This window comes from Chionomys nivalis, chromosome 9, assembly GCF_950005125.1.
Source record: "Chionomys nivalis chromosome 9, mChiNiv1.1, whole genome shotgun sequence".
Classification (NCBI taxonomy): Eukaryota; Metazoa; Chordata; class Mammalia; order Rodentia; family Cricetidae; genus Chionomys; species Chionomys nivalis.
This window is the reverse complement of record NC_080094.1, coordinates 20731431-20750558: the sequence shown is the minus strand read 5'-3', so window position 1 is coordinate 20750558 and position 19128 is coordinate 20731431. Positions and strand designations below refer to the sequence as shown.

Here is a 19128-nt window from a genome sequence, read left to right as displayed (position 1 = left end):
GGTGGAAGCAAGAGGGTCATGAATTCCAACCACTAAAATGAAGGACAGGTGCTCAAGGAGCAGGGTAGAAGGGTTCTTAACTAAATCCTTATGTTCTCTGCTGTTGTTTAGGAATGCAAAATAGAGGCACATAGCAGCATTATGTGTAACAGCGAAGGAGGGTTGGTGATCTGTGGGATAGACCAGGTGGCAGCGACCACTATAGACAGCATTGGCAACCCCTTAACAGCAGTGTCTGCGAAAGAGGAGCCAGGATGAAAATTTAGGGTCTGGGTGCCTGAAGCAGAGCTGCCTTCTCACGGAGCTGTGTTGTCTGTTCACTGGCAAGTGGAAAAGAGGCTGCAGTTAGACACTGGAGGACAGATACTTGAAAAGCTAGGAGTGTTATAGCTCATTTGTTCCTCACGGGATTGTTACAAGCCTAGCAGAGTGATGGATGCTGTCTCTACTCCCATTTCTACCTAGAAACTGAGGCAAAGAGTGACACGCCTATAGTCTCAAGGCCAGACATCTCTTTGGGCCTAAGTAGATCACTGCTGCTTGTGCTAGCTTGTGCTGTTGAGGTGAGCAAGCATACAGAATTCCCTATCTGCTTGCTCAGGAAAAGATGAACAAGTCTCAGAGGCATGCTAGCCAGCTTTCTGGTTTAACTCTAGGAGTTAACAGAGCTGGAGAGGGAGTCTGTTCAGACCATCTATAGAGCCAAGGCTGGGAAATAAGAGTGAGTTAAGGGTAGACCCACCTGTAATGAGGCCCTGTTAATTTTTTGTTTTGTTTTTGTTTTTTTGAGACAGGGTTTCTCTGTAGCTTTGGTGCCTGACCCGGAACTAGCTCTTAAAGACCAGGCTGGCCTCGAACTCCCAGAGATCCACCTGCCTCTGCCTCCTGAGTGCTGGGATTAAAGGCATGCGCCACCACCGCCCAGCTGGCCCTGTTAAATTTTAAGGAGTGGGGAGTTACTCTTAGTTGACCAAGTAACATGGCCTAGGAACTGAGAAACATTATGAAGCCCAGAGTCCTCCGTGGGTGTAACATCAAGCCATCCCTAGGCCTGATTCTCCTTTTTGACACAAGCCAGGTGACCCTTGACTGTTTGCATTGTCCAGCGCCTAAAAGGCAGTGATTCTTTGAGGTAGAAAGGCTAATCGTATTCTGTTTGGAACCAAAATAGTGTCCTGGGAAGAGAGACCTCTGGGATCAAAGCCACCTTTGAGGAAAGGCATAAAACCAACCCAAGGCTTAGCCTCTAGGAGGTGTTTCCTCTGCATGATGCTGGGCATTTGGTTGCTGGTACACAGGCAGCCCCTTCTGAGGAGGGAGGGCCCATTCTGAAACTTCCTGGTGTGTCTTTTCTTTTCAGCACCTGTTCCGAGAGCCTGAGAAGAGGCCCCCCACAGTGGTGTCCAATACATTCACAGCCCTCATTCTCTCGCCCTTGCTCCTGCTCTTTGCACTGGTGAGTCACCATAATTAGCATGGGCAGTGTGTCTGGCTCTGGGAAGAGAGATGTAGCCATTCTAAATGAATCTTTGTGCTCTGGCCTAAGCAAGCTCTGGAGTGGTCCAGTCAGAAAGTTTTAGAATAACCATAGTGCCCCAAATAAACCCATCCATTAAAGGGAGCATGAGAAAATTCCTGCCAGCTGCTGACAGTGACGGAAGTGAAGTGTAGTCTGAGATCCTCTGGGGGAATGTTGATGAGAGCAGCACCGAGGTTAGTGTTGATCGCTCCAAGAATGGAGAGCACACTGTACATTCTAGATCTCCTGGGAGCATGAAACTGGAAGGAATTGAAAGTCCACTTAGAAGCAGTGTTAATTAGTCTGCTCACACAATGGAACGGTGTGCCAGTTAGCAGAATGATAGATCTGTACACTGATGCCAACAATGTTACAGAAAGAGGTGGGCAAGGAGTTAAGTATATTTAGTGTAATCCTCTTTGTGAAAAAGTTTATAAAACTATATTAATAGTTACCTTGAGGAGGAGACTTGGAGTTTGTAGCAGAAGGCAATTCCTAATTTTAATAGTAGTGTGTGTGTGTGTGTGTGTGTGTGTGTGTGTGTGTGTGTTTCTCTGTGTAGCCCTGTCTGTCCTGGAACTCGCTCTGCAGACCAGACTGATCTGGAACTCAGAAAGAGATCCCCCTGCCTCTGTCTCCTGGGTGTTGGGATTAAAGGTGCGCACAATTACACCTGTTTTATATATTTTTTTTGTAGGGGGAGGGAAGACTGTCTTGGAACTGGCTATGTAAACTATGGTAGCCTTGAACTCACAGAGATCACCAACCTCTGCTTCCAGAGTGCAAGGATTAAATACATATACCACCATGCCAGGCTCAGTTTATATATTTTAACGAATTAAATTTTTTCCTTTTTTTCTCTGAAAATCATAAATATAGGCACCTAACCTTAAAGTTCAAAGAATTTGGCCAAACAAAAAACAAAATTTAGGTATTATTTTTTACAGGCTACCTATGTTTTAAATTAACTGGTTAATTTTCAAAAAAGGGGAGTGACCACAAACTTTCATAAACAGGCTTGGGATGTGGGTGTCCTTGTATTGGGGTGATGGAGTTTCAGAAGGCACAGAGTCCATTATGAGGACATGTTCCTGTTGCCCATAGCTTATGGTACCAACCTCTAGAGAACATAGTGGAAGTATCGGTCGTCACTTCCTCATCAATGTAGCTTCTGACCTTTTGGTTCCATGGTTTTGCCTTTTTTAAAATAGAAGAGTTTGCCAACGTTGAAAATGATGCTCAGGTTGGGGTTACCCAAGCATAGTTGAGAACAGCTACTCCACTGCCTTCCAGAAAGAAGAAGGGACAGTTCTTCCTGAGGACTCAGAATGGGGTGTTTGTCGCCTGGGAAAATCCCTGTCTTTCTAGTGTGTGTGAACTTTGAAGCTCTGCTGCTTGTCATTGGATTGGTGCCAGCATAGTATAGAACTATTCCATGTCTCATAGAACTCTTTCATGTTCTAATCTTCATTTATTTCTCCATCATTCAGTGGATCCGGATTGGTGCCAATATCTCCAACTTCACTTTTGCTCCTAGCACAATTATCTTTCACCTGGGACACGCTGGTAAGTGCCACAGGCTGCTAATTCCATTTAACCTCCTCTGACATTTTGCCTGCCACAAAAAAAGCCCTATTAAGTAGGTCCACAACCTATTAACTATAATGACTTAATAGCATAACACTCCCCTCTTCCTCTTGGCCTTTTAGGACAGTCAATATGATGATAGACCTGTCTGGCCCCTCAGCTTAGAGCAGCTGCCACTCTATTGGGCCTCATTGTCCTGGAGGGGCTGTGACAAACCATTTGCCCTCACTTAATAGCCCTGTTCGTTCCCAGATTACTCACTTAGCGTGTCTTTACACTGAGACATCCTCCTGGATGAAGAGCATTTAATACAGTTTCCAAAGGTTCTCTTCTGCACCACATCATCTCTACATTTGCTGGCGGCTCTCTCTGGACAGTAATAGAAAACAGTCCCTTCCTCTGTCAGATGCACTCTTCTCATTGTTCTCTGAGGGTGTAGATCCTAAACAACCTAAACATAACAGGCAGTAAATTCCCAGGTCAGCAAGTGTTTCCAAGCCTTTGCATCTCACTGGAAAGTTCAGTGTTTTAATTCCTTTGCCTCTCCAAGAAGTCAACATCTCTGCGTCCATAGAGCATGGCTACTTCAGTGCTTCTTGGGATCTCTTGACATCCAGGAAAATGTGCATCTGAATTTTTCTGAGGACAGGGAGACTAACTTTGATCAGATTCTCACAGTGGTCTATGACCTTAAAAATACTTAAGCATCCCTGTGGTAGTTCATCTGTCATCCTGAGCAGATCTGGCAGGGTGACCTTTCTCCCCCACTAAGTTACTGTTCTTGAATGACAGCTCTCCTGGGTCAGACTAGGAGCAAGACCTGAATAGAAATGTATTTAGGGCCATGACTTTTCGTGCCAGTGTGCTTTTGTATGTATTTCCTCGTTTTTATTCTCATTATTCAACCCTGATGGGAGTGACTGGGGCAGGAACTATGGTCCATTTGATGGTAAGAGAATATGGTCTCTGAGAACTACAAGCTAGTAAGGCCATAGCCTGTACAAAACCCAGGACTCTCGGTGCCTGGGTCTCACTGAGCCTTCCCAAGACTCTTTGCTCACATCCTAGCTACAGTGGCAAATCATTCTTGGTATGGTTCTGATGAAAAGTAAATGACTCATTGGTTTATGTCCTGAATATTTTTATTAACAATTTGAAACAAAATAATCTCAAATGTTATAAAAGCATAGCCCAACATGAAGGGAACAAAAAGTAGACAGGAATGGGCCTGTAGCTCAGAGAGAGGTAAGGTAGCTGATGTCATATTTTTACCTCTAGATTTCTTAGTAAATAAGGCTGAAAAACAAGGATATTGAGTCATCTACTTTCTGCTGCTGAGATAAAAGGGTTAAACTTAAAAACTGCCTACAAATGCTGACCTTAACGACACAACAGCCCCGTTCTTCTCTCTTCCCCGTTGTCACTGCTTTGTGTAATCGGTTGTCATGACACTTTGTAGCGATGCTGGGGCTCATGTATGTCTACTGGACTCAGCTCAACATGTTCCAGACCCTGAAGTACCTGGCTGTCCTGGGCACTGTGACATTTCTGGCTGGCAATCGAATGCTGGCCCAGCAGGCAGTCAAGAGGTAAGGCTGGGGACGGACCAAGCTCCAGGGTGGGATAAGAGCTGTTTATATAGGCACTGACAGCCTAGCTCTGAGACCACAAAACTATGTGGCAGAATGATTGGCATCCTTAGGGGCAAGTCTGACACCTTCATCCAGCCTGTTAGAAAAGCCATAATCAGGTCTTTTAAAGAAGAAAGTAGGGGCTGGAGAGATGGCTCAGAGGTTAAGAGCATTGCCTGCTCTTCCAAAGGTTCTGAGTTCAATTCCCAGCAACCACATGGTGGCTCTCAACCATCTGTAATGGGGTCTGGTGCCCTCTTCTGACCTGCAGGCATACACACAAACAGAATATTGTATACATAATAAATAAAAAAAAAAAGTCTGCTGTTGTTGTTAAAAAAAAAAAAAAAAAAAAAAAAAAGAAGAAAGTAACCAGTCTTAGATGTTAAAGTCACAGCATCCTACACATGAGAAAAGGTGGAATAACTGCATGTAAAGTATATAAGATACGTGGTGAAAAGCTGTTAACTTGCTGGCTGCATGAGAATCCTTCTTCTTACCCTACCCTCCTCCTGTGCCCCCAGAGTGGCACCTCTGGGACTCTGGGTGGTACAGAGCTCTTCCTCCCACCCATAGGTTTGTGTTCTTCCCCTCAGCAGTCGTGTAGGCTTGGCGGCAGCTCACACTGCTACCCAGGAATCAGACAGCCTGAAAGGCAAACAAATGCTCAGACCTTGACAGAACAGAATTGGAGGCAAATTTAAATGTCACATAGGTGTTTCTCATTGATTTGACTTTATTAGAACCTGACTGATTTCAGTCACACAAAGGTCAATAAGAAAAGGTCAGACTTGCTTTCACCTTTGAAAGAAATCGTTTTCAAACGCACCCTGCTTTCTCCTCTCTGGGACTTATGCTGGCAGAATGGAACTCAGTAGCATGCCCTTAAATAGGCTGCCAGTTGGATCTGTGCTTATCAAGGAGACCACTGATGACTGGGCAGGGTGGGATCTCATTGTAAGCTTTGGAGTACGTCACTGTGAGCTCCTGTCCCATCAGAGCTGCCCTCGGTGACCCCGGCTGCTTCACTCTCTGCCACTGTGCTTTGCATCTAGAAAAGGCCAGGACTGGGTTGTGTTTCCCAAGCAGAACACTGTTCCCTTCAACAGCCAGTCTGGGCCCCCAAAGAGTAGAAAGCTGGGCTCTGCTAACTTCTTTCTTCTCTGGAAATTGTCCACAAGACCAGCAAAGTCATGGGGAGAGCAGTGTGAGGAAACCATTCCCTGTAGAGTCCATGCAGCAGGAGTTCCTGCTGTGAATCCCAACTTGTATGTGCTTGCTGGGAAGAACCATGACTTTCATTAGCGGCCCAGTGGCTCCCCGACCTCTAAGCCTCCTTACAAGTTTGACAATGTATGCTGCCTGGGAAGAGGACCAGCCTTGACAGGGGCTCTGGTCGGGTTTACCATGTGTGTCCTCAGCTTGTTTCTCTCTCGCTGTCCTTTCTTGATTCTCAAACCCTCTTTCCTTTGGCAGGATCGCTGCAGAGCAGAGCAGTAGATTGGCAAAATATAGGACACTACGGTAAAGATGAAGGGTGGCTCGTCTCAGGAGCAGGCTCCCTTTCCCATCTTGCCCACCTCCTGCATGCTAGTTATTGCCCATTTTCAGCCCACTCATTCCCCCACCATTCCCTACACCAGGCTGAATTCTGAGGCCTTTTTACAACTTGCTGGATGAGGTGACTGAACTGGGGCAATTTCCCCATGGGATTCTAGTAGATATACAATAACCCTGTTGCCGGGCGGTGGTGGCGCACACCTTTCATCCCAGCACTCGGGAGGCAGAGGCAGGTGAATCTCTATGAGTTCGAGACCAGCCTGGTCTACAAGAGCTAGTTCCAGGACAGGCTCCAAAGCCACAGAGAAACCCTGTCTCGAAAAACCAAAAAAAAATAAAATAAAATAAAAAAAAATACAATAACCCTGTATGAGAACAAGAGTCGAGGATAAGACAAGTCTAATTTGGGCTTCTTCATCCACCCAGACTTTGTGGATTCACTAAACAATGGTCCCATGGCAACTCCTGGCACACCTTGTCACTACTTATAGGCCTTCCCGTAAACACTAATCTCTACTTGGCCGAACGACGTGATTTGGTGAGATTCAGTTGTGAGTGACTGATAACTATGGATCAAAGCCAATAGCAGAATCATGCCTGGACCTCAGAGTCTGGTGCATAGCTGTCCTCTTTCTGAGGACTCTTGTTGAAGAGACAGTCAGTGAGGACCGGAGCAAAGGCAGGGTGATGGATCTGCTGCTGTAGATGAGGAGCCTGTGCTGCTTTAGACTTGTGTCTGGGATGTCACAGCTGCTCGTCTCCCTCATGGAGCATGGCTGTCACCCAGTAGCACCATCTCCCTCGCCTGGAGGTGGGCTGGGTTGGGCCTGTGTGACATAGTTGGCTGACCTCTGCCTTAAATCACAGGTAGGACAGAGGTATTTTAATTTTCACATCATGTCTCCTTTTATCCCTTACCTTGGAAATAGCTTTTCCTGCCAAAGAGAGGAAGCAGATCCCAGCACACCAAAGTTTTAATCCTCTGAAAATAGGAAAAATCGATAAAAAACAGGGTTTAAAGCTTTCTCAATGCAGTGTGAGTATAAGCTGGGTCACCTTGTCTGCAACACAGAGAGAAAGTGGCATTTTTAGGGGGATGGGATTTTTTGTTGTTGTTATTTTTTGTTCCCTTCCCCTCCCCAGGTTTAAGCAAGGTGTAGTACCAGACATGGTAGCTTACATCTGTAATCCCAGGATTTGGAAGGCAGAGGCTAGAGGATCAGGAATTTAATATCTCCTAGGCTATAGGAGACCCTGTGACTAAATAAATAATGAATAAACAAAAATAAGCATGTAGTCATGCAACTACTGCCTCAGTAAGATAGGCCCATTGCAGTCCAAGAGGCTCCCTGTACCTGTGAGGGCTGTCCCTCCCACCACTCTTGTGTCCTGGCCTTCCCCATTCAGTTTTGCCCTAAATTTTAGTTGCTCTGAGGTGTTTGCCTTCAGAACTAGTCCTCTGCAACTTGAGTTCTTTGATTCTTTACTCTGACTTTGAAAACTCTGACCCTCCTGTGGCATGAGTCTGACTGTTAGAGCCTTTGAGATTGCGGGTGCCAGGACCAAGTGTACAAGTTTACCCCTCCACCCCATGGCTTAGTGCTGCCGGCTGGGGTCACATGTTGATTTGAGTGGGTATAATGGATGATCTCAGTTCCTAGCCAAGGTCTAGGGTTGTTAATTGTGCCACCTCATTTCATACCTTTGCTGTCCTTCCAGTGTGGACATTGCCAGGCACACACCCTAATGTTGGGAATTTCTGAGCATTGGTAAAGAATTAATGGCATACACTCTGGTCCTTAGGACCCAACACTGTGCCTGTGTACCCTCCTGGGAACTGCTTTAGCAATTGGTTTGCAGCCTGCCCTTCTGTGAGGCAGACATAATCTCTCCAGTCCTCACCATGACCCCACTGCCCACCGAGGATAGTGTCCTCTCCTGCTTGCCGTGCGCTTGCTGCTGTCACCTCCTGGTTGCATTCTGCTTGGATTATCAATTTCTTTTCTCGTGCTTCCACAGCTCTGGGAGTCAGGGGAAGGTGGGAAGAAAGTGGCAGATTCTCATATCATCTGAGAAGTGCACATCCCAGCACTCAGGAGGCTGAGGATTATAAGTTGGGGACCAGCCTGAGCTACATAACAAGGCCCTACCTCAAAAACAAAACAAACCAAAAGCCGGGCGGTGGTGGCGCACGCCTTTAATCCCAGCACTCGGGAGGCAGAGGCAAGCGGATCTCTGTGAGTTCGAGACCAGCCTGGTCTACAGAGCTAGTTCCAGGACAGGCTCCAAAGCCACAGAGAAACCCTGTCTCGAAAAACCAAAAAAAAAAAAAAAAAAAAAAAAAAAAAAAAAAACAAACCAAAAATACCCCACCATAACAAACCAACCAACCAGCCTATGTACCAAAATAGAAAAAGAAAAAAGAGAGAGAAAAAAAAAATGAAAAGAAAGGAAAGCAGTGGTTTTTGTGAACCAAGTACCATTTTTCATACTCATTCTGTATTGGGTTAGCTGCTGAGTCTGTACGGCAGGATTAAACTTGTCTCTCTTTCTGATTGAATTCTCCCGTCTTTCGGCCTGTACTATGAGGGTGTGCCTGGAATTACCTCATCTCTACTTTCTCATGCTCCTTCCTTAGTTGTCAGATTTGCTTCATGGTTTTCAAGCCCCATAGGCATCAGTTATTTTTTGAAATGAAATGGGGCCTATATAAATGGAACCAGTAGATACAGGGCCACCCCCGGTCAGGAGCATCTTCCGGTGGGAGAGTAACTTGATCTCCCTGTTGTCCCTCTTCGGAACCGTATCCATCAGTTGAAACCATCAGTGACTGTGTCTGTCTTCTTTTTCTTCCAGAACAGCACACTAGTTCCAGAAGATTGAAGACCTGACCTGAAGTGGTTGTTGAACAAGGAGTGAAGACGATTCATAGTGCGAAGAGAGCAATGAGGGGAACAAACAGAAAATGAAAAAGTCTGTTATTTAAAAAAAGAGAAAGAAGTCGAGCTGTGGCTACACTTTCACTTGTTTTCCACTTTCTGTTTTACAGAGCAGATGTGTTTGGGTCCAGATTGTCTGTCCCTTTGTCATGATGCCTGGCAAGATGCTGTGAATGTCCCAGACTACCCAGATGTTACACAGAAAGGTTGAAACTGTAATTCATCTACTTTGGAATAAAGAGAATGGTGGTAGGACAGAGGTCTGGTTGAGAGTTTATCCCATTCACGGGTCCTAGAGTGTGCAATGTGAGGCTGTAACTGGGGCTGGGTTGTTAGTGTCTCAGCAGTCTTTGATTGGTCCTGCTCATCTTTCTTAGCAGTACTGAGAGTGCCTAGAAAAGCCTGTGTCCTTTCTGCTCCAGCAATGAGCACACACTTGTATTTAGATCCTTTGTGTTCAACCACAAGGACCTGCTCTAGACTTTTGCATTGAATGTTCAGATTTGGCATGTAGAGTTGGAATTGGCTCCAAAAAGAAAGCTGACTGCCTCCATCTGATCCTTCTGTGACAAAATACCATGTAGTAGGTTGGTAATTCAGAAACAGTGAAATAGATCATTTATAAGCAGTAATATAGATGATGTATAAACAGTAAAATTAGTGGATCGATAAATAATATATAACTAGTAAGATAGATAAATAGCTCTTACAGTCCTGGGAACTGTAACTTGAAGGCACTGGGACATTTGGTATTTAGTAAGAGAGCCTGTTCCCTCTAGATGATGCTGGTGCTGTCTCAGTGTTCCCAGTGACAGAAGGGACAAAATGACAACAAGCTGATAACTAGTTCTCCCAGGCCCTTGAATAAAGGTATTAATCCATGCACTTGTGCGAGTTGCCCCACCTATTCGTGCAGCTCATTGGGGATTTCTTTCAACATAATTTTAGAGGGACTCTAATTGAGACCGTAGCCCTGACAACTTGGGTAAAAATCCGTTACCCCAGCACTCCTGCAGTGAGACCTGAACACTGATGGAGCGATATTTAAGAACAAATATAGGGGGCTGGAGAGATGGCTCAGGCGTTAAGGGTACTGTCTGTTCTTTCAGAGGACCTAAGTTCAATCCCAGCACCCACATGGCAGTTCACAACTGTCTATAACTCCTGTTCCAGGGATTGTGACACCCTCACACAGACATACCTGCAGGCAAAATACCAGTGTGCATAAAAGCAGCTTATTAAAAAAATAAAAGAACAAATGCATATGACTAGAATTGGACCCATTGCCCTTTTTTTGTTTTTTGGTTGTTTTGTTGTTGTTGTTGTTGTTTTGTTTTGTTTTTCGAGACGGGATTTTAGAGCCTGTTCTGGAACTAGCTATTGTAAGACCAGGCTGGCCTCGAATTCACAGAGATCCACCTGCCTCTGAATTAAAAGCGTGCCCCACCACCGCCTGGCTAAAATTTGACCTGTTGTCTTTAATGCTACTGAAAGGCGGTATGCTGCATGATGGTACCCATTTGTAATCCACTCAGGCTGAAGCAGGCTGAGTATGAGATCAGGGCTAGACAGAGCTATATCTCAGAATCTTTATTAAATTCGGGGTGTAGGAGTTGCTTTCTCGGCTAACTGGATTTTGCTGTGATAAGGAAATTGGGGTTTGGTAGGGGAAGGAGAGCTGGAACTCTAGGATAGTTCTAACAGGAATTCTGCAGTTGGAGGTCTTACCTCTCCCAAAGGCTGCAACCCAGAGACTTTTAAGTGTTTTGTTTTATTCATGGTAGTTAATAGATAATAGTTAATAGATGCTAACATTTAAAACTTGAGACTTTGGGATAGGAAAATGACTCAGTGCATCAAGTGTCTGTAGTTTAAGCCTGAGGACCTGATTTGACCCCAGTACCCATGGCTAGACGGTGAGTATGCTTGTAGTTTCAACAGTGGAGAAGCAGAGACAGGTAAATCCCCAGAGCTCCTACCATAGTCAGTGAGCCCAGGCCAACAAGAAGAGTTCTCAGAAACAAGGTAGATGATGCCTGAAGTTTATCCCTGACCCCCATGCACACACATTCACAGACACACACACACCCGAAGCTGGCCCCTGGTCCCCAAGCACACACTTTCACAGATACACACACACACACACCCGAAGCTGACCCCTGGTCCCCATGCACACACATTCATACTCATACAAATTATTTTCTGAGAGATTCAGATTTTAAAACCTGGATTTGGGGTAGCCAGAGAGAAGGCTGTGATGAAGAGCACATACTGCTCTTGCAGAGGACTCCTAAATTCCATTTCCAGCACCCACATGGGGCAGCTCACAACCACTTTAACTTCTAGCTGGATGAGTGGGCGTGGCTGTCCACTGAGGTCTGCCTAGTTCCTTCTCCCCAGCAGTGGGATTGTGAGAATCTGGCCGTTTCTTTGGCACCGGGGTCTAAGTGGACTCTTGCTGCTTTCACAGCCAGCACACTATATCCTCTCCCTACCTAAATTAGGACTGAAATGTTTCTTTGTTAAGACAAGGTCCAGGCTGGGTTGTGATGGCCCATGCCTTTAATCCCAGCACTCAGGAGACAGAAACAGGTGGATTTGCAAGTTTGAGACCACCCTGGGTCTACAGAGCGAGTTCCAGGACAGTCAGGGCTACACAGAGACCCTACCTCAAAAAACCAAGCGAGAGAGAGAAGGTCCCACTGTGTGACCCAAGCTGACCTGGAGCTCATGACCCTCCTGCCTCAGCCTCCCAAGTACTGGATTATAAAATACAGGCACAGCTTGTGACTGTATTTTTTACTTTCTGATGGTTACCCAGGTTTCAGTCTGGTGTGTCCCCACCATAAATCAAGAGCCCCTGTGTCGTGATGATGACGTCCTGGACCCTGTTACAGAAGCCCAGTGAGCAGTTTGTTCTAAGTCTACCTGTACCTGATTGTTTAAGTCACTTGATGTACCAGCTCCCAGTTCTGAGGGACCTGAAGTCTTATGCCACAAAGAGCATGCCCCTTCCCACAGCATCAGTCCCTGGCTTTGCTGCCTCCTAGGTATGTTTCCTGGTACCAGTCGTAGAGTTGGTAGGTAGCCTGTCAGTAAGCGGGGCTCTGCCCCCTCCAAAGGGCAGCTGTAGGGAGCAATGGAGGAAGCCTCCCTGGGAGCTCCAAGTTAATACAAACACGAAAAGGACAAGTCCTCCATTGATTAGAAAACATCTTTAGTGCAATAAAAATAGCCCTCAGTCTTAAGTAGGGCCCCTCGGGAATGGGGAGCTCCCAGCTCCTCTATGGAAAGAAGCTGTCTTAAGCAGCCATTAGTGTCTCTGCTAATAGAGATAAAGGCCGGGGTTGCTACAGTGGTTTTGCCCTCTGTAATTGCATTCACCTCAAAACCCACAAGTAGCCTTGGTTCTCAGCGGTCATTATTTCATTTGAAAAACTAATTGAAAGTTGATAGAGTCCGAGTTTTTGTGTGGCAGGGAAAGAGATGGGCAGGTGGGGCCGGGAAGGAGGAAGGAGAGGGTGTGGGTCTCCCATCCAGCTCACCTCCTCCTTTGTCCCAGACTTTGGCAGGTTTCCTGCCCCAGGCTGGGGGCTGGTGGGGGTGGAGCAGGTGGTCTTTCATAGCCCTGATGCTGGGAGATGGGAGACCTGGCTGCAGGTTGCGTGGACTGAAGTCAAGGGCTTCCCTTTCTGCTGGCAGTGAACTGAGCTGACTGGGGAAACCAAGAGGTGGGAGTCCCATCCAATTTTGAATGCTGCGGTTATTTTTACACTTTTAATCATTCCGGACATCCCATCATCCAGGCTTCCCAGTTTGTTTTTATTGTTGTTATTTGTTTCTGTTTTTGTTTTTTAAGATGGGGTCTGTCTATGTAACCCTGGCTGTCTATAGACCAGGCTAGCCTTAAGCCCACAGAGATCCTCCTGCCTCTGCCTCCTGAGTGGTAGGATTAAAAGCGTTCACTACCACCACCTTGCTACAGTTGTCAATTTTTAAGGTTTACTTACAATAAAATGGCTTTTTTTTTTTTTTGAGACAATGTCGTGTGTATCCCAGAATGACCTGGAATTTACTATGTAGCCAAGGACAGTCACCTGTTTTCTTGTTTTCTGAGACATTGTCTCTCACTGGGTCTTAGGACTCACAGACTAGACTAAACTGATTGGCCAGTGAGCCTCAGGGATGTCTTTCTCGACCCCTCCCTTACTGGGACCACAGGCATGTGCTCCTGTGCCACCTGGCTTTTATGCGGGTGTTAGGAACCGAATTCAAGTCGTCATTCTTTTTTTTTTTTTTTTTTTTTTTTTTGGTTTTTCGAGACAGGGTTTCTCTGTGATTTTGGAGCTTGTCCTGGAACTAGCTCTTGTAGACCAGGCTGGTCTAGAACTCACAGAGATCCGCCTGCCTCTGCCTCCCGAGTGCTGGGATTAAAGGCGTGCACCACCACCGCCCGGCGACTCAAGTCGTCATTCTTGCTTGCACAGCAACAACTTCACCATCTGAGCCAGCTCTCCAGCTCCAGCTATATTTTTATGCTTTGTGATGCTAAACCTGGGAGAGGCAACCACATTTAAAAACCACATTTAAAAAAATCAGATGGACAATAAGGAAATTGAAGCGCAGATCAGGATAGGGAATTTTATTGTATTTACAGAGGAAGGAGAAAGTCAAAACTGAAATGGAAGTAACTGGGTCCAGTTGTTTGGGGTGCGGGTGGCCCAGGCCTCTGCTGAAAGCTTCATCCTTGGGAATTCCTGCTGTAGAAAGAAAGAGACACTCAATCTAGACTCTGGTAAGCAGGGGCAGAGCTTCTGGGTTCCCAGAGGTGGGAGGCAGTGGCCAGAAAGATGCTCATGGCTGCAGAAATGTAAATCCTACTCTTAGCTCCTGCCCTGCTAACCTGCTGCCACTGAGACCCTGGGCTAGTCACTTCCCTTCTGACCCTTAGACTGGACCAGCTTCTTCCCAGACAAACATGTGCCACACCCTTCAAACCTTTCTGTTGGTCACAAGGTGAATGAACAACCTCACAAGAACAAGTGGGAATCCTCACTGCTACCCCTGATCTGAGCACAGCTGATCCCCAGCCTAGGCCTTCACACGCAGTATCCGCTGACCGGCTGCTACAAAAGTGAGAAAATGGCTCAACCAGCTCGGCAACTCCCTGTCAGGGAGGATAGCAGAGGTGGGTGGGTCTCATAGCTTAGGCTGACCTGGAACTTACCAACTAGCCCAGGCTGGCCTTGAACTTGCTGTTTTAAAGATTTATTTACTTAGGTATGGATTTTATGTATCTGGGTGTGTAATTTGCATGTATGTCTGCAAACCAGAAAAGAGCATCAGATCCCATGGGACTACAGTTATAGATGGTTGTGATGTGAGTGTTAGAAATTTAACTCAGGACTTCTGGAAGACTGCCTCCAGTCTGGTTCCCCACCCCCAGCCCTCATCATCTGCCTGACAGTGAAGCTGGTGAGCTTTCTGGTTCCGAGTGCCTAATTAGGTCAGAAGGAAGGCAAGGGGTGCATGGCCAGCTCTGATGGAGCTGAGTTTGTTTTAAGGCTGCTATGGGAGCACCCGACAGAACTGCACCGGAAGCACCGTGTGCTCCGTTTACAGTCAGGCTGTCGAATGCAGCGATTCTTTCTGGACCGGCTAGTCTCTTCCACCCTGCCTCCTCCACTTAACTTCAGTTTTCCTCTTCTGTAAAAGGGGAAACTTCTCCTCCATCTATCCTGACTCCCAGTGGAAATGTGAGGGCCACTGAGATGGGGAATGACCATCATGGCCAGCTCTGCCTCTGCCTCTCATGACAGCTTTCTGCCTGCTCTGGTCAGCCACTGGGCATGGCAAAGCTGGCCTGTCTTGGGCATTACAGGTTCATGTGTTTCACATGGGATCCGAGGTGTACCCTTCATACCACCACAATGCAGTCCGTTGGGATACCCGTTAAAATTCAGAGTCTGAGAACCAGACCAGAAGCACTGATGACATTTCAAGACACGCCGAGCCTGACCTCTTGGTCTGCACTGGACACTGCAGTCGCCATTGTACAGTCCCCTCACACATCCCTCCCTGTCCCTGAGGCCTGCAGGGGGAGGGGGTGCTTTAGGCCCCACACCTGCAAAGAGGTGAGCCTTTGCTTTTCTCAGAAACCCAGAAGGAAGGACGTCTCTAAAGTCCCTACAGAAATCTATTTGCCTCCTCCCTGCCCCGGTCACCTGTCATGTACAGCCCCCCTTCTCCCTGCCTCCATCACCTGTGCTTTTGCAGCAGGGCTACCAAGAGGCTCTCCAGCGCCACCTGCCTGTGGTCCACCCACATGCTGTCCACCTGCCGGCCTGGCCGTATTCTGGTTCCTTCCTGGTTCCTCTCCCTGTGGGTTGGGGAAGGAGAAGCAATGAGGTTGTCAATGGGTAGACTGTCCAGTCGGGGGTGTAGCCCTTTGCTATTCCAGTATCTGATTGTGGATTCCTAGGAAACCCACTTGCATTCAGCAACACCTGGGGAGCAGTGTGCATGGCAGTGAAATATGGAGCACACGTATGTGTACCGCTGCAAAACCCTCCCCACAGATTGCTAATCTTGTAGATAGCACATTAAACAAGTGGTCCAATGTAATGTCCACCAGTTACAGGACAACCCATTGTGTGGTAGCTTCTGATACTGTGGCCACAGCGGGTACTGATTATGAAAATACCCTGGACAAGTTCACAGTGAAGGACCGTCTAGGAAGCAATGACATCTACTAGTCAAAGTTGTCCAAGTCAAAAACATCAGGCATCTTCCAGATTAAACTCAAAGATATGCAAAGGGCTGGAGAGATGGCTCAGAAGCCCTTGTTGTTGTAGAGGACCCAGGTTTAATTCCCAGCATCTGCATGGTGCTCACAGCCATCCATAACTCCAGATTCAGGGGAGCCAAGGCCCACTTTGGACCTCAGAGGGTACCCTGGCATGCATGTGATGCACAGACATACATGAGAAATGATACACAAAAAATAAGGCTAACGATGAAAACGGAGATAGTGTGGTGACTAAATGGAGCTGGATCCCACGCTGGGTCTAGGGTCAGAGAAGAAATAATTATAAAGGATTATAATTCAACTGATGAAATTTGACTATGTGTTGTGAGTGACATGGCCCTGAGGACAGGAGGGGGTGTGGTTTGTTAAATGTTAGGAGACACAAGCGCGGGGGGGGGGGGGGGGGGGGGTATTGAGAACTGTAATGCGCAAGTCTGCAACCAGGAGGCTCAGAAGCAAGTCATCCTCAGATACATATCGAGTTCAAGACCAGCCTAAGCTATACAAGACCCTGTGTCAAAAGAAATAAGAAACTTAAAAATGGCTCAGTGAAAATGAGACCATCATCATGGGAAATGTGCATGTGTCTAGGTGTGTATGCTACTGGTCTAAGGAAAAGTGATCAAACGTTAGGCGCTGTTGACTCTAAGAGTACTACTGTAGCTTTAAATTTTGTAATTATTTTTATGTGTATGGGCTTTTTCTTGCTGTTTGCCTACATGTATGCCTAGTGCCTGTGGAGGCCAGGATCCCCAGGGACTGGAGTCGAAGACAAGTGTCAGCCTCCATGTGGGTGCTGGGAATTGAACTCAGACCCTCTGCAAAAGCAACTCATGCTAACTCCGTCCCCATAACATTTGTGTATATTTGAAGGTTTTCCAAAACAAAAACCACAAATTCAGGCTATTTGGATCTTTGCCTGACCACGTTCTGTGCATTCTTTAGAGATGACACGTGGGGTCTGTCTGGGAGATAGTGACAGTTGGCCTCTCAGATCTGAGAAGAGACTTATAGAGGCTGCTCTGGCACAGGTTACTGTGTCTCCAGCTGAGTCCTCATGTATGCGCAGGTCCCCGTGCCTCATCTTTGTTTCTGGCCTGGAGTCCTGATCAGATAGGAACAGTGACCATCAGCATTGCCACTGCTGAAGCCAAGGACAGGGAGAGGCACACAGAAGGTAAGCGGAGGTTCGATCTGTGTGAAATTCAGAAAGGATGGACACCAGCGGTTCTCAGTCTGTGGGTTGCCACCTCTTTGGGGGTCTCATGCCAGGTATTTACCGTTCAGAACAGTATCAAATTAGGGTTATGAAGTAGCAACAAAACCATTGTATGGTTGAGGGTCTGTATTAAATATGAGGAGCTGTATTAAAGGGTCACAGCAGTAGGAAGCTTGAGGACCATCAATATATACTGTGTCAGGGAAGAAACGAAGCTTGGCTCCCACCTCCTGCATCAGGCCTTCCCAGCTCTCGTGCGAGCTGACTGGGAAGGAACTACTAGAATGTCTGCTTACCCCTGCTGCCTGCTCATGATGTCCTGGAGCAGTTTGCGGGCAGACAGCTGGCCCAGAACTTTCCTGTAGCTGTTGGTGAAGATGGCGTCTGCATATCGCCTCATCCTGTGCAAAAGGGTCAGAGGTCAGGATGGGGCCCAGGGAAAGGACAGTGTGAGCTACACTGTGTCTCGGTACAGGCCTCCCTCTGTTCTTCTGCTTTCCCCTCCTACAGAGACTCGGAGCCTGGCTGCGTGTCTTCCCGAGCTCCATGACTGGTCCCTGCCTGAGGTGAGCAGTGGGCACTGTGAGGCACAGCTGGTGGCTCCAGTTAGCATCCTCTATTATGGAGAGGTCCCAGAGGTGCAGGCATCCTGGCTGCTTACCTGAAGGGCAGTGAGGTGGGCAGTGAGCAATGGGAGCCACTGGTGAGGGTGAGGATCACAAAGAACACCCAGAGTGGCATCCTTCACCCCTGGGTGGAACCTGCACAAGAGACCAGAAAGGCACACTCAGACATAGTCACAGCGTCCCCCGGGCACCACTCCGTGACATACCCTGGTCCTCGTCCTTTGGCTGTGGGACTTTGGAAGTCAGACATACTTAGATTTAAATGAAATACTGTCTGTCCTCAGCACTGGCTTCCCCACCTGCAACGAAGTCACAGTAGTCACCTCATGAGGCTGAGTAGAAAATCAGTTAACATAGGGAAACCACCTCTCCTAGAAGGTGTGAGAGAACACACACACTCAGGAGAGACACAGGAGAAAGCATCACCCCCTGGCTGACAGACAGCAGGGGGCAGAGGATGCCATGCCATGCTCAGATCCTATTTCTGCTCTCACTACCTGAGCTCCCCATTACAAGTGCCTTAGCTTGTCTGAGCCTCAGTTTCCCCAGCCACAAAATGGAGATAATAACCATAATTATCAGGATAGGTGAGAAGAAACACCTGCAAGGAACTCCCTAGAAACTCTTGCTGTGGTCACCTAACACTTATTTAGAAGGTAGATTCATGCCGTTTCGGTTTGTGTGGAGTTAGAGCAAAGACAGAAACTTCCTGTCCTGGAAGCTGACATTTTGAAGGTAGGGTATGAGACAGCGTCTAGAAATGGAGCCAAGGCTTGCCTGGAATTCACTGTATTGCACAGGCTGACTTCTAACTCATAATTCTCCTGCCTCGGCTTCCTAAGAGCTGGAATTACAGCCATGTGCCTCCGCACCTGGCAGAATTGTTACGTTACCACCAGCTCCAAAAGGGAAGGACGGAGCATCAAGGTGAGTATGCCAGAATCTTCTCACAGATTTCATAATTGCCCTTTGCTGGGGCCTGTGAACACCAAGCTCTGCATTAGGGGAAGAGCTGTCTTGGCTCAAGAGGATGTTCCTGTCCGCTCTGGCCTGCCCTGGTGGGTCTTCTCCAGGATGTCTGCTCTGGAGGATCTGATTGGTCCCTGAAAGGCTCCATTCCCGTGATTCCTCTCTCTGCCACGTTCCACTGAGGGCTGACTTCTGCAGGCAGGACCAGCACTAACCAAATCCAGAATGCCTGCCTAGGTTCACTTCTCTTCAGACAACAGGCCCCTTCTG

The 19128-nt window shown here is 47.2% G+C and overlaps 2 protein-coding genes across 3 annotated transcripts in view; one reads left to right on the top strand and one right to left on the bottom strand.

The window, feature by feature from the left end:
• Rpn2 (ribophorin II) overlaps positions 1-10512 on the top strand; it is a 51142-nt gene extending 40630 nt beyond the window's left edge. Inside the window, exons 14-18 of one of the 2 annotated variants that reach the window (XM_057780332.1) lie at positions 1361-1456; positions 3010-3085; positions 4566-4695; positions 6214-6261; positions 9154-10512. In XM_057780332.1, the coding sequence (XP_057636315.1) occupies positions 1361-1456; positions 3010-3085; positions 4566-4695; positions 6214-6261; positions 9154-9166 (363 nt within the window). In that variant the 3' untranslated portion in view covers positions 9167-10512. The remainder of the gene's footprint in view (positions 1-1360; positions 1457-3009; positions 3086-4565; positions 4696-6213; positions 6262-9153) is intronic. The other variant, XM_057780333.1, reaches the window with a different exon arrangement.
• A 3465-nt stretch (positions 10513-13977) lies between these two features.
• On the bottom strand, positions 13978-18004 carry Ghrh (growth hormone releasing hormone). The gene is made up of 4 exons (XM_057782075.1): positions 17925-18004; positions 17560-17664; positions 15499-15615; positions 13978-13996 (listed from the first exon to the last, which is right to left on the bottom strand). Exons 1-4 carry the CDS (start codon positions 18002-18004, stop codon positions 13978-13980), a joined length of 321 nt encoding a protein of 106 aa, XP_057638058.1.
• Positions 18005-19128: the final 1124 nt, after the last annotated feature.

What these genes read in the sequence shown, in the direction of transcription:
- Ghrh (XM_057782075.1), bottom strand. Translation starts at nt 18,004, where the DNA reads ATGCCACTCTGGGTGTTCTTTGTGATCCTCACCCTCACCAGTGGCTCC. An exon ending in CCCACCTCACTGCCCTTCAG is followed by an intron (nt 17,665 to 17,924) that starts GTAAGCAGCCAG and finishes CCTTTTGCACAG; the next exon opens with GATGAGGCGATATGCAGACG. An exon ending in ATCATGAGCAGGCAGCAGGG is followed by an intron (nt 15,616 to 17,559) that starts GTAAGCAGACAT and finishes CCCAACCCACAG; the next exon opens with GGAGAGGAACCAGGAAGGAA.